At 40.4% G+C, this 22,670-nt stretch overlaps 2 protein-coding genes across 5 annotated transcripts in view; one reads left to right on the forward strand and one right to left on the reverse strand.

Moving 5' to 3' along the window:
- Positions 1-22,670, forward strand: part of LOC131684009 (regucalcin-like) — a 571,198-nt gene that overhangs the window by 202,052 nt on the left and 346,476 nt on the right. The gene's annotated exons all lie outside the window — the stretch shown is intronic.
- Positions 14,175-14,726, reverse strand: LOC131675875 (uncharacterized). Its single transcript, XM_058955008.1, has one exon. It carries the CDS (start codon positions 14,724-14,726, stop codon positions 14,175-14,177), a length of 552 nt encoding a protein of 183 aa, XP_058810991.1.

Here is a 22,670-nt window from a genome sequence, read left to right on the forward strand (position 1 = left end):
TCAACCGAATTTGTGTCGATAATGCTGCCATTCTTTCAGCAAACGCCAAACTGAAAGCATCTTGTTCCCCGGGTCCAGATGGTGTTCCTTCGATTTTTGTCAAAAGTGCATCAGCGGGCTTCTTGAACCACTTCGGCGAGTCTTCGAGCTATCACTCACTACTGGTACATTCCCTTCCTGCTGGAAAGCAGCGCACATGTTTCTAGTGCATAAAAAAGGAAACAAATCGAACATTGACAATTATCGGGGAATCTCGTGTTTAAGTGGCGAATCAAAACTGTTCGAGCTGGTTGTGTTAGATCCTATTTTCTTTCACTGCAAACACTACATTGCTGATGACCAACACGGTTTCATGCCTAAACGATCGACGACAAACCTGCTCTCATTCACAACGTATGTAATGGATGGATTCGCTGACGGATTGCAAACCGATGCTATTTACATGGATCAATCTGCGGCCTTCGACAAAATTAACCATGATATCGCAATAGCGAAGCTGGACAAACTCGGCTTTCATGGACAACTTCTGCGCTGGTTTCGTTCCTACCTCGATGGAAGATAACTCCAAATCAGCATTAAGGACTGTCTATCTGCACCATTCTTCGCTACATCCGGCATACCACAAGGAAGCCATCTCGGTCCAGTAATATTCCTCCGCTACTTCAATGACGTCAATATCACATTACGAGGACCCCGCCTTTCTTTTGCCGACGACATGAAAATTTTTCAACAAATACGGGATAAAACCGATGCCGAGCTCTTCAGAGGGAACTGGACAGCTTTAGTATGTGGTGTGATCTAAACAGAATGGTTTTAAACCCGAGCAAATGCTCAATCGTTACGTTCACGCGGAAACGCCATCCGATTCAGTTTAACTACCATTTATTCGGCTCGAGCATTTCAAGACACTCTCACATCAAAGATCTCGGAGTCATCAAGGATTAAGCACTGACATTCAAACCACATACTTCATACATCGTGGATAAGGCATCACGACAGCTTGGGTTCATCTTCCGAATAGCGAAAAACTTCAGGGACGTATATTGTCTTAAATCGCTTTACTGCGCGTTGGTCCGCTCAACGTTAGAATATTGTTCTGCTGTTTGGAATCCGTACTACCAGAACGGGATTGACAGAATCGAGGCTGTCTAACGCAGGTTCATAAGCTTCGCCCTTCGGCATCTCCCATGGCGAAACAGATTTTAGCTGCCGAGCTATGAAAACCGCTGCCAGCTAATACGCCTCGATACACTCAGCTTTCGTAGGGACTGCTCTCAAGCCCTGTTCGTCTCGTACTTACTCTCTGTTAGAGTGGATTGCCCAACAATCCTCGGACGTCTGGATCTCCAAGCCCGCGTTCGAGCTCTACGTAATAACTCTCTTCTGCGAATTCCGTTCAGGAGAACCAAGTATGGTTGCCAGAGCGCTGTTACCGGACTCCAGCGAATTTTTAACAGTGTGGCGACAGCCTTTGACTTCAACCAGACGCGGAATGCGATAAAAGCGAAAATGTTTGCAATTTTAAAATGTAATTAGTTTAAGCAACCACCATTGGGGCCAAGGGGCCTGTTGGTGAAGGTAATAAACATAAACATAAACATTTCAGATGAAAATATAATCTATTTAGCTATAACACATAATGTTATATATTGTTTCGTTTTCTGTTCGAACGTGAGATCTTTTAGCTGAATATAACTTAAATCTCACAAATGGAACTATTGTTGTTTAGTTGAATGTAGCACACATCTCGCAAACGAATTTTCTAAAATTCTAATTTACCGTAGAATCGTCATTTACACATATGATGATGATACAATTTTGTCCATGTATCACAAGCAACTCAGTCTTGAGTGTTAGTAGCTTCGACCCTGTTATCGCCACACTTAGGACATAGGTTTACAACGTTATCAGAATGATCAATAAGAGTTTTGAGGAAATATGTTCTATATTTGATGGGATCAAAATCTTGATCATAAAGGAATTCGTTCCGAAAATATCGTTCAGCATTATTAACCACGTAAGGTCCACAATGATTGCCATCATTTGGACAATTTATTCTCATTTCCCTGACTTTTAGGGTTTTAAAAATACTGATTATCTGTAATAATAGATCATTCGTTAACTGTCTTTAGACTTTTTCCAATGTATTCAACAACTTGCTGTACATATATTGAAAATAACGGCTACCGTTACCACGGCCACAAACTCGTTTGCACCCAACGCTTCCTATAGTCCAATGGATCTAGGTAGCGTAACGGAAGAAAAATTAGAATACCTGCAAGACTCTATGTTACCTATGACGATTACCATGTTAAATTCTACCTCCATGTTTGAAGCTTTTCAAGCGGGTTGGGAATTTGCTAACAAAATTGAATTGTAATGAAATTAAAGTTTAACAATGACTTTAAATGACCATTTAAATTTATTAAATTGGAATGCTCGTTCATTAAAAACGTGCGAAGACGAATTTTTCAACTTCTTGAGGATACATAATGTGCATATAGACTTTTCTAAAACCAAATATTAAATTGAAGAGTAACTCTAATTTTGTTATTCATCGATTTGATCGAATTGTTGGATTCGGCGGAGGAATCGCAATAGCGGTAAATCGCAGGATCAAACATTCCGTTACACCGTCTCTTGACACCAAGGTGATCGAGAGTTTGGGTATCGAAGTTGAAACTGATCTTGGTATCATTTTTATTGCTTTGCCTTTTCAGTGCACTGGCGAGCAAATTCTTGAAAGGAGATTTACAAAAACTTACAAGAAATCGGTCGAAATTCTTCATAATCGGTGATTTTAATGCCAAACACCGAGCCTGGAATAATGCTCAAAGCAATTCCAACGGTAAATTACTTTTTAATGATTGCTCTGCTGGTTATTATTCAATTTTGTTCCCGATTGGTCCTACGTGCTATTCGTCTGTAAGGAATCCATCAACAATTGATTTGGTTATGACAGATCAAAGTCACATTTGTAGCGAATTGACTACACATGCTGACTTTGATTCTGATCATCTTCCAGTAACTTTTTCACTTTCTCAAGAAGCTGTTTCCAATCCCATTAGCTCAGTGTTCAATTATCACAAAGCGAATTGGGAAAGGTACAAAACTTATATTGAGAATAATTTTAATCATGACCTTGATTTACAAAATAAAGCTGACATTGATACGGCATTACAAAATTTAAGTATATCTATAGTTGATGCTAGAAATTTATCAGTACCAACAACACAGAAAAAATTTAATACTCCTATTATTGAAGACGATCTTCAACTTCTGATTTGCTTGAAGAATGTTCGAAGACGTCAATATCAGGTTCTCGTGATCCTGCTATGAAATGTATCTATCGGGATCTACAAAAATAATTTAAGCATAGATTCACACTCTTAAGAAATGAAAATTTCGCGAAAGAGGTTGAACAAATCAAGCCAAATTCTAAACCTTTCTGGAAACTTTCTAAGGTTCTTAAGAAACCTCAGAAACCAATTCCAGCTTTGAAGGAAGGTGACCACATACTTCTTACAAACCAAGAAAAAGCTCAAAAACTTGCTCAGCAGTTTGAAAGCGTCCATAATTTTAATCTCAACGTTGTGAGCCCTATTGAAACCGAAGTCTTACAAAAATATGAAAAATTTTCAAATCAAGTATTATCTCTAGACGATATTGTTGAAACAAACTATGATGAGATCAAATCCATCATGAAAAAGTTAAAAAATATGAAAGCTCCAGGTTATGATGGAATTTTCAACATTCTTCTTAAAAACCTTCCCGAAATCACCATGACCATACTTGGTCAAAATATTCAACAAATGTTTTGAATTAGCATGCTTCCCTGAAAGATGGAAAAATGCCAAGATCATTCCTATTTTGAAACCAGATAAAATCCAGCAGAATCATCTAGCTATCTATTAATTAGCTTACTCTCTTCTATTAGTAAATTAGGCCATTACAAATCTTTTTTAAAAATTATGTCCAAGTACAAATTTTTTTCTGAAGGGGGGGGCAAACAAAAAATAAATATTTATTTTAATAAAAACAATTTTTTTTTTCTTTTTGCATTTTCTTTCGATTGTTCTCATGGACATTTCCGCAGGGTGATTTCGTATAGCGGGGTTGAGCTATTTGTTTTACTAGAAAAATTCAAGCAAACATTACTGAATCAATCAAAAGTTCACATAGGAAAGGGATGCTAAAGTTTTCGTTTTAAATAATTTTCCGAACAGTGCAATTTCTAAATTCCCAATAAGAGCTTGAAAGTTCTCTAAGAACTTAAAAAACATTTAAGAGTACATTAAGGTATTAACTTTTGGTTGCTTGAATAGTTTTCGTTCCGTTATGGCGGCACATGGACCGACTGTACACACAAGGCATGGAAATCGGTCAAAGGTGAACCTGCTTGATAACAATGTACAGAAACAGGATTGCAACATTTCACTTATGGACTTTTGGAAAACATTCTGAAATGAATCCAAAGGTAAAGTGTGCGTCAATGGAATTATTTATCTCAGATATGGTTTTCTCTGATATTTTTTCTATTGCGTATTTCATATACAGTAGCCTGGCGAACGTACATCCTGTGCATACTATACTTTTTCGAACTCTAGTGGAAACACCAGCTTTGGTTTATCGCTTGTGCTTGAAGACTTGTAGATTTGTTTGTTTGGTACATGATAGTAATTCGGCTCGGTTCCGTGTACATCTTCGAAATCTTTGCATTTTTCTCCATCTTGTTGCGCAGTAGGTAGCCATATCAGAGAAATTCATTTACGGATTTATGAAATGTATAGCAATCATCAGTTCATTTTTTGCCTTTTTCATATAAGGAAGACTGTGCAATCACTCTGAAACTCGACTTTTTAAGCTACACCCGGAGTGTCGAGTGTCATGTACCACTAGATTCAGTTCGTCGATATCTGAAAATGTCGACTGCATCGAAGCGTTATATCGTGGGGAGGCTGATTCAGTCTTAAGACAAAATGATACATTAGAGCGGTTTAGCTCCGAACACATATCCGGCTAATCGCAGTGGTGAACTTCCGTTAGCCATTTGGCTCTCGTTTCTGTGAACCATTTAGTTCCTGTTTTCGCGAGCCATCTCAATTCCTCGTCGGAAGTTCTCATGATACCGATGGCTTTTGCGCGAGTCATTTAGCTCCCAGTTTTGTCGCAATCTACTCGCATAGTATATAAATCCTACTCAAAGGGCCAACCAGTACTTGGCGAGGGCGGTTCGGCGATACTGGATGGAGCGTAGCTTCTAGTTCGCTGCTTCCAGTTCGTTGAAAACTCGACGACCCACCGCTGGTGCTTCACTCGACCTACTCGATCTTGTCCCTGACGGTGAAACTAGTCTGTTCACATGCTTCGGTCCAGCGATTTCCGCTGGTTCGTGGTGCCCAGTACACTGGCGCCTCAAGCAAAGCTGTGGTTACTCTCACAGCCTTCCCCTTAACATAATCGTCGTGACTTTAAAAGTTCAAGTCGATGATATATTTTCCGACCGCGCTGTCTTTCGGCTGCTAGTCATCACCAACTCTGTTTTATGATGGGCAATCGTCTCCGTGTCGAGTGTCTCCTCTTCTAGCGATTGTCCGATTACTTGGAACACCACATCATCCGTGAAGCCGAAAATCGTTATATCTCTGGGAAGCTTCAGCTTCAATACTCCATCGTACACTGCGTTCCACAGCGTCGAGTCGAGGAACGTCAGTTGTAGTTGTGATTCCCCCTTGTCTGTCTCGTAGATCAGTGTTCGGTACTGAAAGTAGCTCTATAATATTCTGCAGAGTTACTCGTGCTGTACAGCGTGTGGGCGATTGCTTCCCAGCTAGTACTATTGAAGCATTCTTCACGCCTAAGGGAACCACCACGCAAAAACGATATCCTTATCTCTGCTGTCTCCACAACTCCCACAACCGTTCGGGTGGATTTCACTGTAGACCTGCCTATAACGAAGCCGAATTATATGAGATGCCGTTCTCACGGTCCGCGTACTTCGTTAGCTTGTTCAGGATTACTCCTTCTCTCTAACATTACCAAGGGATATATTGACTACGCTGAAAGATTTCCATGTTGTCCCGGCATCGGAAGCAACATCAGCTTTTGTCGCTTCCAATTATCGGATCGTTTTGAAACTATCCGGGCTCTCATGTATCGCTTCACTTTTATGGCTTTCGCCATCTCGATAATCTGTTTGTTGGTAAATCGATCTTCATCTTTGTGATCATCCTCCTCACTGTACGGCGAGAATAGATTCATGTTGTGGGGAAAACCTTTCGATGGTGACCTCCATCTTTTCCGGGCACCTTTCAGGTGGTGCAGCTGAGCCTTTTATTTTTGTTGTGCCAACTTTGTAGGTCTTTCCTAAGGAAATTCGCGTTGGGTTTGTGGCAAGGCTTTCTTGTACAGCTTGACTGCTTTGTTGAGAGCGGTTCTTGCAGCTCGCTTCCCTCGAGCTTTCTGACTTCTTTTTAATTTTAAATATATTTTACACAGCTCAATGCGTTAGCACAACTGAGCCGTGGAGCGCACATTGTGGGTCATTTGGTCCGTCTTCTCTCGCGTTTTCGTTTACGTCCATGTCATCATCGGTACTGCATTCATCTTGCTCATCGTCGGATGTTCTTATTTGTTGTTTGTGCTTACGGGTCGCTATTGTAAATCCTTCTTCATCGGTATTAGATTCCTTATTGGTGGTGTTGGTTGTTGGTTTGGAAACATTTGCTGTAATCGTTGTTACTTCGATGTTGGTAATGGCAGATGGTTTAGTGGTACTGGGGCCGATCGTTGTTGAGCTGGTGTTTGTGAATGTCCGGTCTGCAGTCGTTGGTTTACCAACTGGTTGTGGTTTAACATACGATGATTGTATACCGGCTTTGCTCGTATCAGGTGGAATTTCTTTAGCAGTCTCTGCGCAAGGTTTCCTGTGGTGTAGCGGATGATCACAATATTGACAGGTAGGAATCTGTCCTGGGTGCGTGACTAGTGTTCGTTGAGAATATTCAACATCATTAGGTGATTAGCATGTGAAAGTCAAGTAAGAGGGAATAGGTTTTGTCGGACGCATTCTCACCACACGAACTTCGTTGTGGAGTCTTGGGAAGAAGTTCCTCCAACTATCTTCCTTAACACTATTCACCTCTCCGTATTTTGACAGGATTGATAGCGAAGGAACTAGTACGTGGTGCCAGGTCATGTATCTTTTTTTCGATACTGTCAACATCTATATACGTTGGAATACTGTATAAAATGTCATTACATTCGTTGACGTGTTTCGTGTTGTTCTGGGAAGCGAATGATTCTGCTTGACTAATATTTTTTAACATGTTCAGTACCGCATGACGTAAATGGTGGAATTGCACCGCAAGCTACGTTGAACTTCAAGTTCTCCTTCAACATTTGCTCCCCTTCATGAATTGATGGTATTACCGGATATTTCGTTTAGTCAACAGCAACCAGTGGTGCAAATTTTCATTTTCAAATGCCAACTTTCAGCTCAATCAAACCCAACCATGATTCAAATTCAAAGCCTCCCTTAATCATTCACTTTAAAGTTGGCGGGATTTTCATAACCGAAGCGTACGTCTTCATTTCAAATTGATGCTTTTTCATTCACCAACCAAAGTTGTCATCTGCTCTGTAGAGGCCAGTTTAGGTTAAATGTTGACAGGTTTAGCTTAAATGTTTTCAAGCTTACATGAACAGCAAGAAGTATGTTCAAAGTAGTTTTGCTTGAAAAACTTAGTCAATATCCCAGTACAGAGATATTCACAAGGTAAATGAAATCGAAAATGAAAGGAAAATGATTGAGCAGCTCGACTGTTTGAATGAATGATGTAAACGAATAACTGCGAATTGAACATAGTAGGGCATGATTTGAGATTTGTTCTTCCTTCAAGTTCAAAACAACCTGGTGAAAATTTGCAGCTCTGACAGCAACACAGTTTGCCCGCATCGTGATATACTTTTGCTTGGCATTGTCACTCATTGTTTGTTCACGTATCACACACTAGGCAGAAGGAATCAATTTTTGCCAAGCGTCGCGCGGGTAAATTTGATTACTTGCCCTGCTATTGCAGCGGAGCGATTTCTAGCTTCTGAACTGAGCGAGATGAGAAACCGAAGTGATCTCCGACTTCTTCTCCAAGCTCGGAGGCAACTTATACGTAGATCGATAATCGTCGTATTGCACCCGGCGACCGTTTCTCAGTTTCCCATCCCTTGGTATGGTCGCATTACACGCCTTTGTTAGTAGTGCCGTGAACTCGTTCGCATTTAGGTTGAAGAGGATACCCTCAAATTCAAGTTCTTCGACGGACACGTTCCTGTGAAAAATCGCTGTTTTCCATCTTCACTCGTTTATATATCTCCTACATATTCATATTCATGTGTAGTTCATAGTCCTGTTATCAATGCTGTGCCAAATCGCTTGGTGGTCGCTGTGGATATATCCTCGCACGCTTTTCAGTCCATCTTTACGGTTACTCCAAGGATACAAAAATTAACATCGATAATGGATTCCCGGTTCTTCCTGCGGTAAGTGCCGATGATACCATTATTTGTAAGATCTATATTTAGCTTTGCTAGAGCATTCTTGATCGCTGATGGCCAGACAAAGTTCTTTTGATTCCAGCGTCTATCTCGAAAATTTCGCATGTTTCTGGTTCTTGGAATATTTCAGAATTAATGTCTCTTCGGCTTCTCGCAAAACGGCTTATTCGATTTTCACAAGCTTAGCCTTAAATGGAAGGTTTGGTAGCAGATTTTGATCTGATCAAGTTCATAAGAATCGCACATATGGCTGCGGAAATACGGTATGAATACTACGATCCCATATGAAATCTTTAAATGTCAAAAACCTTTCGGTAAAGCTCATGTATATAGAATATTGAACCACATATAAATCTCCAGGAGTCTGATTTGAATTCAGATTGTTTCCTTATCGAAATTATTTTCGAATGCAACGATCGATTATGTCTCGATCGACTGTTGAGTTTAATTTGGAATCGATTCAGAAGTCGGTCTGTATTAGCCTTTCCATGAGATGTTTGTTTGATAATACACAGATGGGTCCTTCCTTCCGCGCCCAGCAAACGTTTCATTTGATGTTGGACTGGATCGATGATCTCATTTAAACTTCACATTTACCCGAGAATGGTCAAAATAAAAATTATCATGGGATGGTAATTTCTAAAACTACCATAATAGTTTTCAGTTACGAAAAGCAAAACTCTATGGAAGCTATTTTTATTCTATAAAACGTGACAATTTTTTGAATTTTGGTTATTTTAAAAAAAAATTATTTGCCCCCTGATTTTTTTCAGCGATTTTGCAGTGGGGGTGACATAATTTTTAAAAAATATTTGTAATGGCTTTATTTGAAAAAATCATCCTAACTAGAATGATGTCACATATCAATGAGAAATCTATTTTTCTTCCTGAGCAGTTTGGATTTCGTATTGGCCATTCAACTACTCATCAACTTGTGAGAGTAACTAACATGATAAAGGCAAATATCTCAGAGGGCTATTCCACTGGGGTTGCTCTTCTAGACATCGCAAAAACTTTCGACAGTATTTGGCACAATGGTTTAATTGCCAAAATGTGGGATTTTAATTTTCCAATTTACATAATAAAGATAATTAAAACTTATCTTACTAACCGTAGCCTACAGGTTTCTTATCAGAATTGTAAATCTAATAATCTACCCGGTAAAGCAGGCGTCCCTCAAAGATAAAGCGTCGCACCAATACTATATAATATTTTTACCTCTGATCTTCCAAATCTACCTACAGGCTGTAAAAAGTCACTTTTCTGTGATGATACTAGCATCTCAGTCACTGGTAGGAGTCTTCGTATTATCTGCAGTCGACTGCAACGAAGCTTAAATATTTTCAATGATTACCCGAAAAAATGGAAAATTTCCATTAATGCGGCAAAAACACAATTGATTGTGTTTCCGCATAAGCCAAGAGCTTCTTCTCTTAAACCAAATATTCTGGTTGCAGTTGAAAGCTGAAAAATCCATCCAGCGACAATCGCTTTTTCTCCTGTTTAGTGCTAATCCATGATGTCGGAAGTAGTGCGCTGGATAGCGCATCATTGTACGAAAACAGCGCACTACTTTCGACGTGATTCCATTGTTTAGAACCAGAGAAAATACGATTGTCGCTGGTTGGATTTTCCAGTTTGCAACTGCAACCAGAATAATAACCATATTATTAAATTTAATGGTTTGAATTTAACGTGGTCAGATCAAGTTAAATACTTGGGTTTGATTTACGATAAAAAACTCACTTTTAAGGATCACATTGAAGGAATCCAAACAAAATGCAACAAATATATAAAATGTTTATACCCTCTTATAAATAGGAATTCTAGGCTCTGCCTAAAGAACAAACTATTAATTTATAAACAAATATTTAGACCGGCAATGCTATATGCAGTGCCAATCTGGGCAAGTTGTTGTGCTACTAGGAAGAAAACGCTTCAACGGATTCAGAATAAAATTCTGAAAATGATTTTGAAGCGTACTCCCTCCTGGTTTAGCACAAATGAGTTGCACAGACTCGCAAACATAGAAACATTAGAAATTATGACGAACAGTATTATAAGCAACTTCCGACAAAAATCGTTGCAATCTTCAATTGCAACGATTAGCTCTCTTTATAGTTTATAAGTTAGTTTATAAGATTTGTTTTACTCCTTATTCAGAAGACAAGTAGGTTTAAAACATCCTACTGAAAAAAAAATACTTAACTGCGAAAGCATATTATAACTTAATAATAATTAACTGAATCATGTAAACAATAGGGATGAAAAGTCACCACTTCCCGATCAGAATGAAATAACAAGATTATATCAGAACACAATTTTTGTATCATATTGTGTTATAAATTAGGTCTCGTTAATAGTTAAAATCACAAAAATTTATAACAAGTAACAATGCGAGATATAGTTTTGAAATATTTCTGTTATGTATTTCTGATCGGGTTGTGGCTGAACGCTCAATATACTGAATTAGAAATGTAATGCAAACAAAACAATATAATCAAATAGAAAATAATATATAAAAAAGGTGAATGCCTGCATTGAGAATCAAAATAGGGGAAACCTTTTTTTCGTTTTAATTATAGCAATTGAAAAATGATGATCATATAACAGTGGCAGTAAAACTAGTGAATGGTTCAAATTTTCAATAATGATGTCTTTCATGTTGCGAATAATAAACTGGTTTGAACATGCGATTCAACCTTAGTGTGAACACCATAGTGAATACTGAAAAATTTAAGGAGAATTTCTATCAAATAATTGGAAAATCAACTGCTCCAGTTATTTTCCCAAATCGCCATATAAAAGCTTATATCTGCTTTTTAACAAAATCCATAGATCATCACAGGTTCTTGATCGATCTCTAGTGTAGTAAAGTGGATCAGAAATGAGCTTATTTTCTAAAATACTGCCAAATCCTTTAAATGTGGTGGAGTCGAAACCTTCAAATACCTGATCGAAAGGAATTGTACTTTTATCGTAGACTGACTCAACATGTCTGATTTTCGAGACAAATGGTTTGAGTATCTTTATAGGGAAATGATACAAGATAGTGTAATGATACATTTTTCAACAATTCCACCTGATTTGGATGTAGCAATATTTGAAATGTATTGCCTACTTTCCTTAGCAATTGTAGATAATCGAGTTTTGGTGGTATCATGAGATACATTTTTCAATTGACGGGGGGGGGGGGGGGGGGGGTAACTAATTTCGTGTACGAAATAGGCAAGCTGGCGTTTATACAGCAATCGGGCTTATTCCAGCTAAACCAAAGTTTGGTTGATCGGGTACTTTTTCTGGTGTTTTATATTTTTTTTATTGATTTTTTATTGAAACGGGTTTTAAACTAATATGTCATTCACTCGTAATTCTGGTGTCTTGTTTGTCTCGAAATATGACTCCATTTCTTTTGTGGAAAAAAGATCTTGTCTGTATCGTGTTCTTTTGTTTTTGGGACTTTCAATTTCACTTTTAAGCGAACGCTTTTTGAAAGTGTCTTTGGTTTTTATCATATCTGAAATATGTATATTTGTAATTTTGTCGGCATTCCAGGACGATATTGTACTTGCGAGAGATGGTGTCTGATTATACAATTTTCCAACATCACTTCGCTGTGATTTTGGAGTTTCAAGTTTACTATTGGACCGAATACGCTTGTGTTCTGGAGGTCGAACGTTACGCGTTGATCGATTTTTGGGAATTTTAAGTCTAGCTGAAATATTCTTCGGTGCCATCTCCTGTTTATAGATATACTCGATATAATCATCTATACGTATTGGAACTTTTCCCACCGCTTTGGACAGTCTTATATCTTCTTTAACATTCCTGTGATGGACCTCAATCACGCCGTTATTTGCTCTGTTCGCAGTTATTATCTATATTGCTCAACTCACTATGTTCTTCATACCAGAGGGTTGGAATCAGCATGAGAAGATACGTAACAATTTGACGTAGATACATTGTTTCGAACTTATATGTAGCTGGTTGTTTCCGGCTAAACTCAAACATGCTTTCAAATTTTCCTTCAATTATTGCTTTGAATTCGTTATAACCTCTCCGATAGAACGGACTTTGTGAGTATATTGTCTTCGACTTTTCATTATCAATTTCAGATGCTGCTTTAATTCCAGCTTCAACTAAGCCGCTTTGATTTTCAGAAGCTTCTATTTCAGTACAGTTTCTAAAGAAGCTCTCAAGGGATGCGTATTTTATTTTTTTTTTTCTACTGTTTCAGCAATCAAGTATCTTCACAAATGTGAAAAAAATAAAAACTTCATTGCAATCTTTCATGTCATGTATAGCTGATAGAAGACTGCGTAGATTGATTCTATCTGGAACTGATTCAAGTTATGTACGTATCAACAAGGGCATAAATAATTTTTGCTACATGTGATGTGCAAAGGCGTATTATAACAATATAAGTATTGTTTCTAAATCGTTTTCTAAATCTTTAGTCATCTTGGCCATATACTGAGCACAAGCATGCAAATATTGGACAACGCTCATGGAGTTGAAAGACAGACATAATGCATTTATTCCAGCCATTGTGAAATCAGAGGTAACCGATCGAATAATTGTATAGAGTTCTCTGTTCGACTCGATTCTTATACGGTGTACAATTCTTAACAAGAAAATGTGAATGTTATCAGTAGTAAAATCTGTTGTGAACACTTCAGCGATTGAAAAGGTCATCAAACTTTTGTCTGAATCATGACATTTGATTCTGGTAACCAAACTATACATGTAGACTGCTTTATTTTTTAAATCAAGTAGTAACGGCACACATGGGCTATTTATAGCAGTAGAATATCATGGGTAGTTTATACCATATGATAATATAACTTACTGTTACCACAAATGATACGACAAATTATTGTAGAGGTAGCACAGGTTTTCGTCTTTTATGACAGCCAACTGGTCCTTTTTTATGTGCACAGGAGGATTGCACCATTTCGTTCGGGATTGTAGCGTTGATAGGTATTCTAAATGTCATCGTTTCCACAACTGCTGGTACACTTTTTGTGCCTATTGCCACTGGCGAATTCCATTGAAGGGAATCTCGGTGACATCGATGTCCGGGACAGTCTTCAAAGCAGCTCCAGTGAGGAAAGTCCTGGAGTTGCCACTTCTAAATCGGTCGATTCGTCAGACAGTGGCACGAGAGGACGATAGTTGAGGCAGCATTCGATTTGTGCTAGCAGGGTTTCCATCGAGTCGTAGGCAAGCGTGCGTTCCAAGTACTCGGACGAAATGTTTCTGCGCTGATGCAACTGCAGCCTCCCACAAGCCACCAAAATGCGATGCTCTTGGAGGGTTGAAAGGCCAATGGATTCCGTTGTCGGCGCAATTGCGGGCGATTGTCTGCTGACGATCCTTGCTTCGCAATATTTGACGCAGTTCGTTGGCTGCTCCTACGAAGTTGCGTCCGTTGTCGCTGTAGATTTCGGCGCACAATCCGCGATGAGAGGCAAATCTGCGAAGCGCTTCAATAAATTTAGCAGTGCTCAGGTCACCCACTAATTCAAGGTGCACAGCTTCGTTGCAAAGCACATGAAAACTGCAACGTAAGCTTTGATGGATGCAGCTCTTCGATGGGGTGGTTTTAAAGAAATCGGTCCTCAATAGTCGACGCCGGTCGATGAGAATGGTCGAGCTGCGGGTAGTTCAGCCATGAATTGCTCGAGCAGCTTGGGGCGAGCTCGAACGCAAATCACACACTTGTGAACTGTGCGTTTAGCCAGACGTCTGCCCCCGGTGATCCAGTACCGTAATCGAAGAAGATAGAGTAGAAGTTGGGGTGCTGCGTGTAGATGCTTCTCGTGGTAGTAGCGAACGAGTATGATGGAGAAATGATGCGGAGCGGGAAGAGGAATCTGGTGTTTACTGTCGTACACTTGATTGGCCTTCCCCAGTCTTCCGCCAATGCGAATCATCTGATCTGTGCCGATAAAGGGATGAAACCAACGGATACGAGATTTCGGGGATACTGGTTGCGCTTGCTGGAGGGCCTTGTACTCGAGGCTGAAGCTTTGCTGTTGAATGAGCCTGATGATCGTCGCTTCTGCTTCCTTCCGCTCGTCGACTGTGAAGTGTGCTGATTCCGTTCGTGCTGTAGAGGTTTTCCGACAGTTCTGAAGAAATCGTCGACAGTAAGCGGTTAGTCGGGCCATATGCTGGAAGTCGGAGAAAGTTTCAACGAACTGGTCGACGAATGAGAGTTCAACGACGGCGGAAGTGCTGCTGCTGGTACTTTTCGTGCTTTTATGAGGACTTCGGGAGGCTGATTAGTGTTCGGTTGTTGAATTGGCCAGTCGCGTTGGTCGCTCTGCAGCCATTGAGATCCTCGCTACCAAAGATCGTTTTGTAGAAGGGTTTCTGCGGATATTCCTCTGGAAATGTGGACTGCTGGGTTTTGCTGGCCTGCTACGTGGTTCCAAGAGCAGTTTTGCGTGGCGATCTGAATCTTGGAGACTCGATTGGCCACGAACGTTGTCCAGGTCGACGGAGAAGAATTTAGCCAACTCAGCACGATGGTAGAATCGACCCAAAAGATCGTTTCTGCGTGTATTTGGAGCGATGAAGTCACCTTCTCGTAGAGTTCAGCAGACAGAAGGGCACCGCATAGCTCGAGTCGGGGAATGCTTTGCTTTTTCAGGAGTGCGACATTCGATTTCGCAGTCAGCAGGCAAACTTTAACTTAACTAGAGGCGTCTGTCGAGCGGACGTAGACACACGAGCCATAGGCGAAGAATACAACGGTCGATGCGCAAATCGTTCAACCGATGGAGTTGCGATTGGCACTCGTGCCAGCGTTCCTTGATGGCTCACGGTAATTCGTTGTCCCAGCTCCAAATCTTGCCGTCGTCGTCCTTCAAGGTCCAAAGAGTCTGCATGAGAATTTTTGCGGTTGTTACGACAGGTCCGACAAGTCCAAGCGGATCAAACAAACAAGCGACGTACGATAGTGCATAGTTAGTGGTGCGTCTGTCGTCGATGTCGGAAGCTGAATTTTGTAGCGGAGCTGGTCGGTGAACGGTTCCCAGTGAAGCCCAAGCGTTTTGATGCATGGATCTCGGTCTAGGTCAACCGAAACCTGTACAGCACGATTTTCTGATGGAACATCCTCCAGTACTGCTTCTTCATTGGATGCCCATTTGCGGAGTTCGAAACCGCCGTTAAGCAACAGCGCGTCGAGCTGCTTGCATAAAGTGGTGTTTCTGCTATGTTGCGTCCACCAGAAAACAGATCGTCGACGTAGAAATCCTTGCGTAGAACTGCAGCTGCTTCGGGGTACTCGTCGCGTTCATCGTCGACTAGTTGCTGGAGAACTCTCGTTGCAAGGTATGGTGCGCTGGCTGTGCCGTATGTTACGGTCTTTAGTTCAAAGGTTTCCATCGAAGTGTCAGGGGAAACTCGCCAAACAATTCGCTGCAGTGGAGTGTCCTGCTCGTCTACCAGGACTTGGCGGTACATCTTCTTGATGTCGACGATCAACATGACTGGGTATGTTCGGGCTCGCATGATAATTGATCGCAGGTCTTCTTGCACGGTTGGTCCAACTAGAAGCGCGTCGTTCAGCGATGGTCCGTTGGGGGTTTTACACGACGCGTCAAAAACTACCCTCAGCTTGGTCGTCGTGCTATCTTCGCGTACTAGGGCGTGATGTGGAAGACGGTAGCATGGAATGGGAGGATTCTCGTAGTCCGTTACGCGCTGCATGTGCCCTACCGCGTGATATTCCTCGACGAGACTCGATACTGTTGATGCAGGTTGGGATTGCGGACTAGACCTTCTAGCTGGTGAAAACGACGTAGAGCGGTACGACGGTTGTCGACGAGGCTAGGTAGCAAGTAGGATTTCTTTCCGTACTTGACTAACGGAAGCGAAGCTGGTAGGCTCGATGGTAGCTGACACAGATGCAGTGGGTGGATTGCTGGTAGATGCAGCGGGAGTGGACTGCTCATCCGTGTAGTTGGCTGTCTTCTGACCTGAGTTGGTTGGTTGTTTACTGGAACAAAGCAGAGTATGATGCTTGCCCCGACACTTGCGGCAGGTACTCGTTGACGAGCAGTCTCTCGCTTGATGCCCCTTGCGCAAACAGTTCCGACAGAGATGATTGCGACAAACTTCCTTCTCTTTAGCCTCCGGATCCATCTTGGAAAACGTCGCGCATGGGTAGAGGGGATGATGATAACTGAAAACGATGCACTTCCTTGCGTTGAACGGTGCAGCATTGTTACTTGCGGCTGGTCGTTGAGAAGACTTCTTCACGTGGCCGGAAATGGTGACATCTAACGTAGTGCTCTGGATGTTCTGCATCACGGTGACCCTACGCTGGATGAATGACATCAGGTCCTTGAAAGAAATGGCATCCTTCGTTGTCGAAAATTCCTCCCTCTTCTCGTCGTCGTGTCGAGGCGAATACTCAGCATCCGAATCAGTAGAATGTCCCAGAATTGGACCTTCTCCCCTAACTGCTGAAGGACCTTGACATTGGCCTCAAATTTCTCCAACTGCAACTTGCGGAGTGCAACTCCGAAGCAGACTCTCTTTTTATCGAAGGGAACTCAAACAATGCATCAACATATGACTGCTTCAAACGCGCAGGGTTTTGATAATCGAATTTTTTCTACAATATGGCAATAAGTTTTATTTTGAAGGGCAGTTTCTTGGCAGATGAAAACCATTTGTTTTGGACATTTTCAATGCACAGGGAGTTCCAATGTGTCAAAAAAGAAAAATTTTCAACATTTTGGGAATAAATTTCATATTGTAAGGCATCATGTTACATCACCCTTCTAAATTACCGTCTTTAGAAGATATTGAAATAAAAAGATGTTTGCTGACTAGCTCCGCCTAGGGGGTGATACCTAATTTTATTATTACATTATCAAACAGCCCTTGTCGTCCTCAGAAACTTTACAAAAAACATCATTTTCGTAAACTATTTAACTTTCGTGACAAAACATCACCTAACATGTACTGGAAGTAGTATTCTCCCTAACTTCGCCTAGTGGCTGAATTCTGAAATTATTTATTCGCCTACGGGCAACACTCGACCCGCTGATGAATATTGCCGAAGACACCACACTTTTAAATTATCATGATCTCGAGATAAAGAATTTGAAAAATAGTACATGCTCACTTTAATTTGATTTGCTTATAATCGCGTAGCCCTTGACCTCCTCTAGAGCATTGCCGAAAACACCATTGTGGCATGTGTACCACACATGTCACTAAATAATCGGAAATATTCTATAGCCTAAAATCAATGCACCACACTGTGGCAACTTTCAACAATTTCCCATGCGCCCATAATTCGTTGAACTCTCTTTATGCAATAGGGCATTGCAAAAAAACTTTTTTTTGAATTCTCAAAGGCCCCCCCTCTCATATTGTGACAAATGTCAAAGTAAGCTCAGATGCCAAATTTCACGTCATTTGGACAATTTTAGACCCCCGCCCACTTCGCTTGAAATTTTTTGAAATTGGTTCTATGGGAAAATATGGAGGAAAAATACATTAAATGCTATAACTTTTGAAGTAGCAATCAGAAAATTAAAATTTATACCTCTTTTGGAAGGAAATAATCTTGGTATTTGAATGGAGATATATTTGTTTCTAGAAAAATACGAGAAAGTGGGGTACTGGGTCATTTTGACCCCAAAATCCCCTATTTATAATGATTTTTCTGCTCCGTGATGAAAATCATACATATTTTGTAGTTTTTCTAATGTAAAAAAATCTCAGAAATCTAACGGAACCCTTTTGACCTTAGTCCGAATACGAGAAGTTGGGGTTAAATGGCCTTTTGACATTAATACTAACCTTCATCATTTTCTCGTGAATATATCTCTATTATTCTTCACTCAATTTTCATAAACTATACCTTGTTGAACGTGGAAAATCCTTAGGATTATAACAAAAATAGATTCGTTACCGGTAAAATTCAGGAACATCAAATTATCTGACATATAGTGTCGATTTCACATTTTTATCATAAAATCGCACATATTAACTCCATTTAACAACAAAATTCTTATTTAATTTACTACTTTTAGTGTAAAATATGCTTAGGGATCACATGAGAAAAGTTCCATTCCTGGAAAAATAGGGGAAGTTGAGGTATTATGACAAATAATGAAAAAAAATAGATTTGTAGAGTAAATATCAAAAAGTTTGATGTTTCTGAATTTTACCTTTAACGTTTTTATTTTTGTTTTATTCCACAGAATTTTACACGTTCAATAAGTTACATTTTATGAAAATTGATTGAAGAATAATAGAGCTATATGCATGAGAAAATGATAAAATTTAATATGACTGACAAAAAGCCCTATAACCCCAACTTCTCGTATTCGAACTAAGGTCAAAATGGTTCCGTTCGATTTCTGAGATTTTTTCACATTAGAAAAACTACAAAATATGTATGATTTGCATCACGGAGCAGAAAAATCATTAAAAATAGGGGATTTTGGGGTCAAAGTACCCCACTTTCCCGTATTTTTCAAGAAACAAATATCTCTTCATTCAAATACTTAGATTATTTCCTTTCAAAAGAGGTATAAATTGTAATTTTCTGATTGCTACTTCGAAAGTTATAGCATTTAATGTATTTTTCCTCCATATTTTCCCATAGTACCAATTTCAAAAAATTTCAAGCGAAGTGGGCGGGGGTCTAAAATTGTCCAAATGATGTGAAATTTGGCATCTGAGCTTACTTTGACATTTGTCACAATATGAGAGGGGGGGCCTTTGAGAATTCAAAAAAAAGTTTTTTTTGCAATGCCCTATTATGCAACGAATGCACAAAGATAAGCAAACTAATGAAGGCGCGATGGATAAACAAAAGTGTCACATTTCGAGGCACTGTATCCAAGCCTGCCATTTACTTGCCTTTTCCCAACACATTTAAATTAATAATCTATCCCTTTTTAACGGCGATCACCGATCACACATAATAGAATACATATGCGGCTTCAAGTGTCTCCCGTAGGCAAATGTAAGAAAAAGGAAGAACGAATAAATCAGTCTCAACCAGACCAGCGTTGAGTCCGTATCATTTGCGATGACAAACCAAACTTACGTTACATGGCTGACCGCGTCTAGTGACCGAGGCCTAAACAGGCAATTACAATAAGAACAAAAAGTGATATGATGCACCGGAAATTTTGCTAATGTGCTCGGAGTGTTATAGTGCACCGGAAATTTTGCGTGAACGCTAAGAACAAAAAGTGATAAAGAAATGGGTTCAAGACCCACGAAAAATACAGTGAACAACAATGGTGACCCGCAAGTGCAGGTTGTGAACAACCTGGAAACCCACACCTCATATCACGAGCAGCACCAAGCGCTGCTGATGATAATATTAATAGTGGTGTTAGGGCACCTTTTTATTACCTTATACAAACTCTACAAAAAACGCTCAAAGTTACAAATGTTAAAGATGGCGCGTTCTATAGCGCAAATACAAGTGTATAAAAAATTACAGACACAGTGCCGAACAATACAATGCACAGTTAAAGATCCTGAATAAACCAAAACTTAAGTGAAAAGTAAAATTAACCCAACCCATTACCCCAACCCGCACCAATGCATTGGAACAAACTGCTCGGAAAATTGATGCAACAAAATCGATGGTCAAGGAAGGATTAATTCGATCAATAACACCCCGGAATTTTAGTGAGTAAAATTAAAATTATATATAATCTAGATTGAACTAAAGGACGAACACGAAATTATTGCGACACATTCAACAGGGCATAACTTTTTTACCATTGGGTAAAAATCAGCCAAATTTTGCACACTTTCTCATTGATGTGTATTGTTTACATGCTGTCAAACTCGAAGTCGTGTTTTTCGATTCAACGGAAATGGAGGTGAACCAACGCGAGTCGAGAGAACAAATTCTTTACAAACACCTGGAATTTCCTGACCTGTCGCACCGGCAGTTGGGAAAAATGCTGAACATTCACCATTTAACCGTCTCCAGAGTGTTGAAGCGATTCCAGGAGCGGTTGACGTTGGACCACGGCAAAGGAGCTGGAAGAAAACCGGGACCGGAGAACAAAAAGACGGAGGGAAAGGTGAAGCGGATGATTAAAGCAAATCCCAACGATTTGGCTAAAAAGATCGGCATGTCGCACCGTCGAGCTACGTCCAGAATGCAAAGAAGAGAGCTGGACTACATACATACAAGGTACAGAACTTCCCAAACCGCGATGAGCGGCAACAATCGACGGCTAAAACTCGGGCACGAAGCTCTAGGAGAAGATGCTGACAAAATATGGCTGCTGTGTGATGGACGACGAAACGTATATAAAAGCCGATTTTAAACAAATTCCGGGGTTGGAGTTTTTCACCGGCAAGAGCAAGTTCTATGTGGACGACAAATTTAAGAAGAAGAAAATGTCGAAGTTCGCCTCCAATTATCTCATTTGGCAGGCCATCTGCTCAGTCTACTTTCTACTTCTGCCCAAGTCAGACGTACAATCGAACCAAGTGAACAAAAACTAGCAACCTCTCGATCTAGTGTGCATTGTCTCGAGAACAAAGGAAACTTTTAATTTATTCTTGCCATCATGAGTAAAGTTGACGAAAAGAAAAACGCAGCGGTCGTGAACTTTAAATTCTGTTCAATAAGATTGAGTTTTCGTGTAGTGGAATACCTGCTGAAGGTGAAGATGCAGCTTAAGCTCAAGGAGGTTATGTATCTACAGTATCATCATCTTCGTAATGTCGTACTCATATCATTCAACACGTTAGCACAAGCCGAACGTTTCGTTTTGCAGAACAACTTAAAGCACGTGGCTCAAAGTGATAAAGTTGGAATTAAGATTCCCGTGTATATAGAAAAAGATGTAAAGTTACATGACCTATCACCACGTACCCCTCCTGATCTAATCGCAAAATACATGTCACAATACGGCGAAGTAGAATCAGTAACACGTGATACGTGGAGAAATTTCTTCCCGGGTACACCTAACGGTGTTCTTGTGGTGAGGATGCAGATCGAAAAACCTATCCCCTCCCACTTGACTATAAAACTCAAAACCCACGAAGCTACTATTAATCAAACTACGTTATGCACACATGAGTTGCAAACTCCCACGTGCAAGTATTGTAATTAAACAGCACACCACGGACAACCTTGCGCGGAAGATACATAGGAGAATGCATCTCTACCGATTGCCAACGAATCCACGGTAAACCAACCCAAAAAAGAATTTTCAATGCCAATACCTGAACCACAAACGGTTGCCAAATTTGTGGCAGCTGTTCAGTCCATATTGATAACTGCCAAAGCAGCATCCAGCACCCCAGAAATCACTGTAAGCAACATCGGTGATGAAGATAATAGCAATGGCGTTGGATTTATATTGGTCACCCGTAAGTGCAAGAAGCAGGAAAGAACATCTGGTCGCGAGCACCAAGGCACTTTTAACGATGATGACCTTGATGTGGAGGACAGGAGAGAATTAAATGGTACCCATGACGCAGCCGGCGAGCCGCGAAAAAAGGTCTCTGCTCGCAATAAAAAGTTGCGCGCACGAGATCCAACGGACAATCAATAATATTTGTTTTATTTTTATTTTTTACACATTGTAAACACATAAAAGATCCACTGCTACATAAGCTACCGCTATGAGCCGTGTCAAATAAACGAAATAAAAAAATCTCATTTGGCAGGTCATCTGCTTTTGCGGACTGAGGAGTGAGCCTTTCGTGACAGAGGGCACAGTAAATGGCGAGATCTACAAATCTGAGTGCCTCGAGAAGCGCCTTTTGCCGTTCTTGCAGCAGCACGGCGAAACTCCGCTATTTTGGCCAGATTTGGCATCATGCCACTATTCTAAAAGTGTCCTGGAGTGGTATGAGGCCAATTCTGTCCATTTTGTTCCAAAGGACATGAGTCCGCCAAACTGTCCGGAGCTGCGCCCGGTGGAGCAGTACTGGGCAATGATGAAGCGGGAACTTCGGAAGAGCAAGAAGACAGTCAAAGACGAGAAGGACATGTTAAGAAAATGGAAAAAAAACTGAGAAACTGGTACCGGATGACACTGTAAAGACTTTGATGGAGTCATCAAGCGAAAATGCGTTCAATTTTAATCTCA

Source organism: Topomyia yanbarensis, chromosome 1, assembly GCF_030247195.1.
Source record: "Topomyia yanbarensis strain Yona2022 chromosome 1, ASM3024719v1, whole genome shotgun sequence".
Lineage (NCBI taxonomy): Eukaryota > Metazoa > Arthropoda > Insecta > Diptera > Culicidae > Topomyia > Topomyia yanbarensis.

Excerpts from the sequence above, each read along its gene's own strand:
- LOC131675875 (XM_058955008.1), bottom strand. The coding sequence starts at position 14,726 with ATGGCCCGACTAACCGCTTACTGTCGACGATTTCTTCAGAACTGTCGG.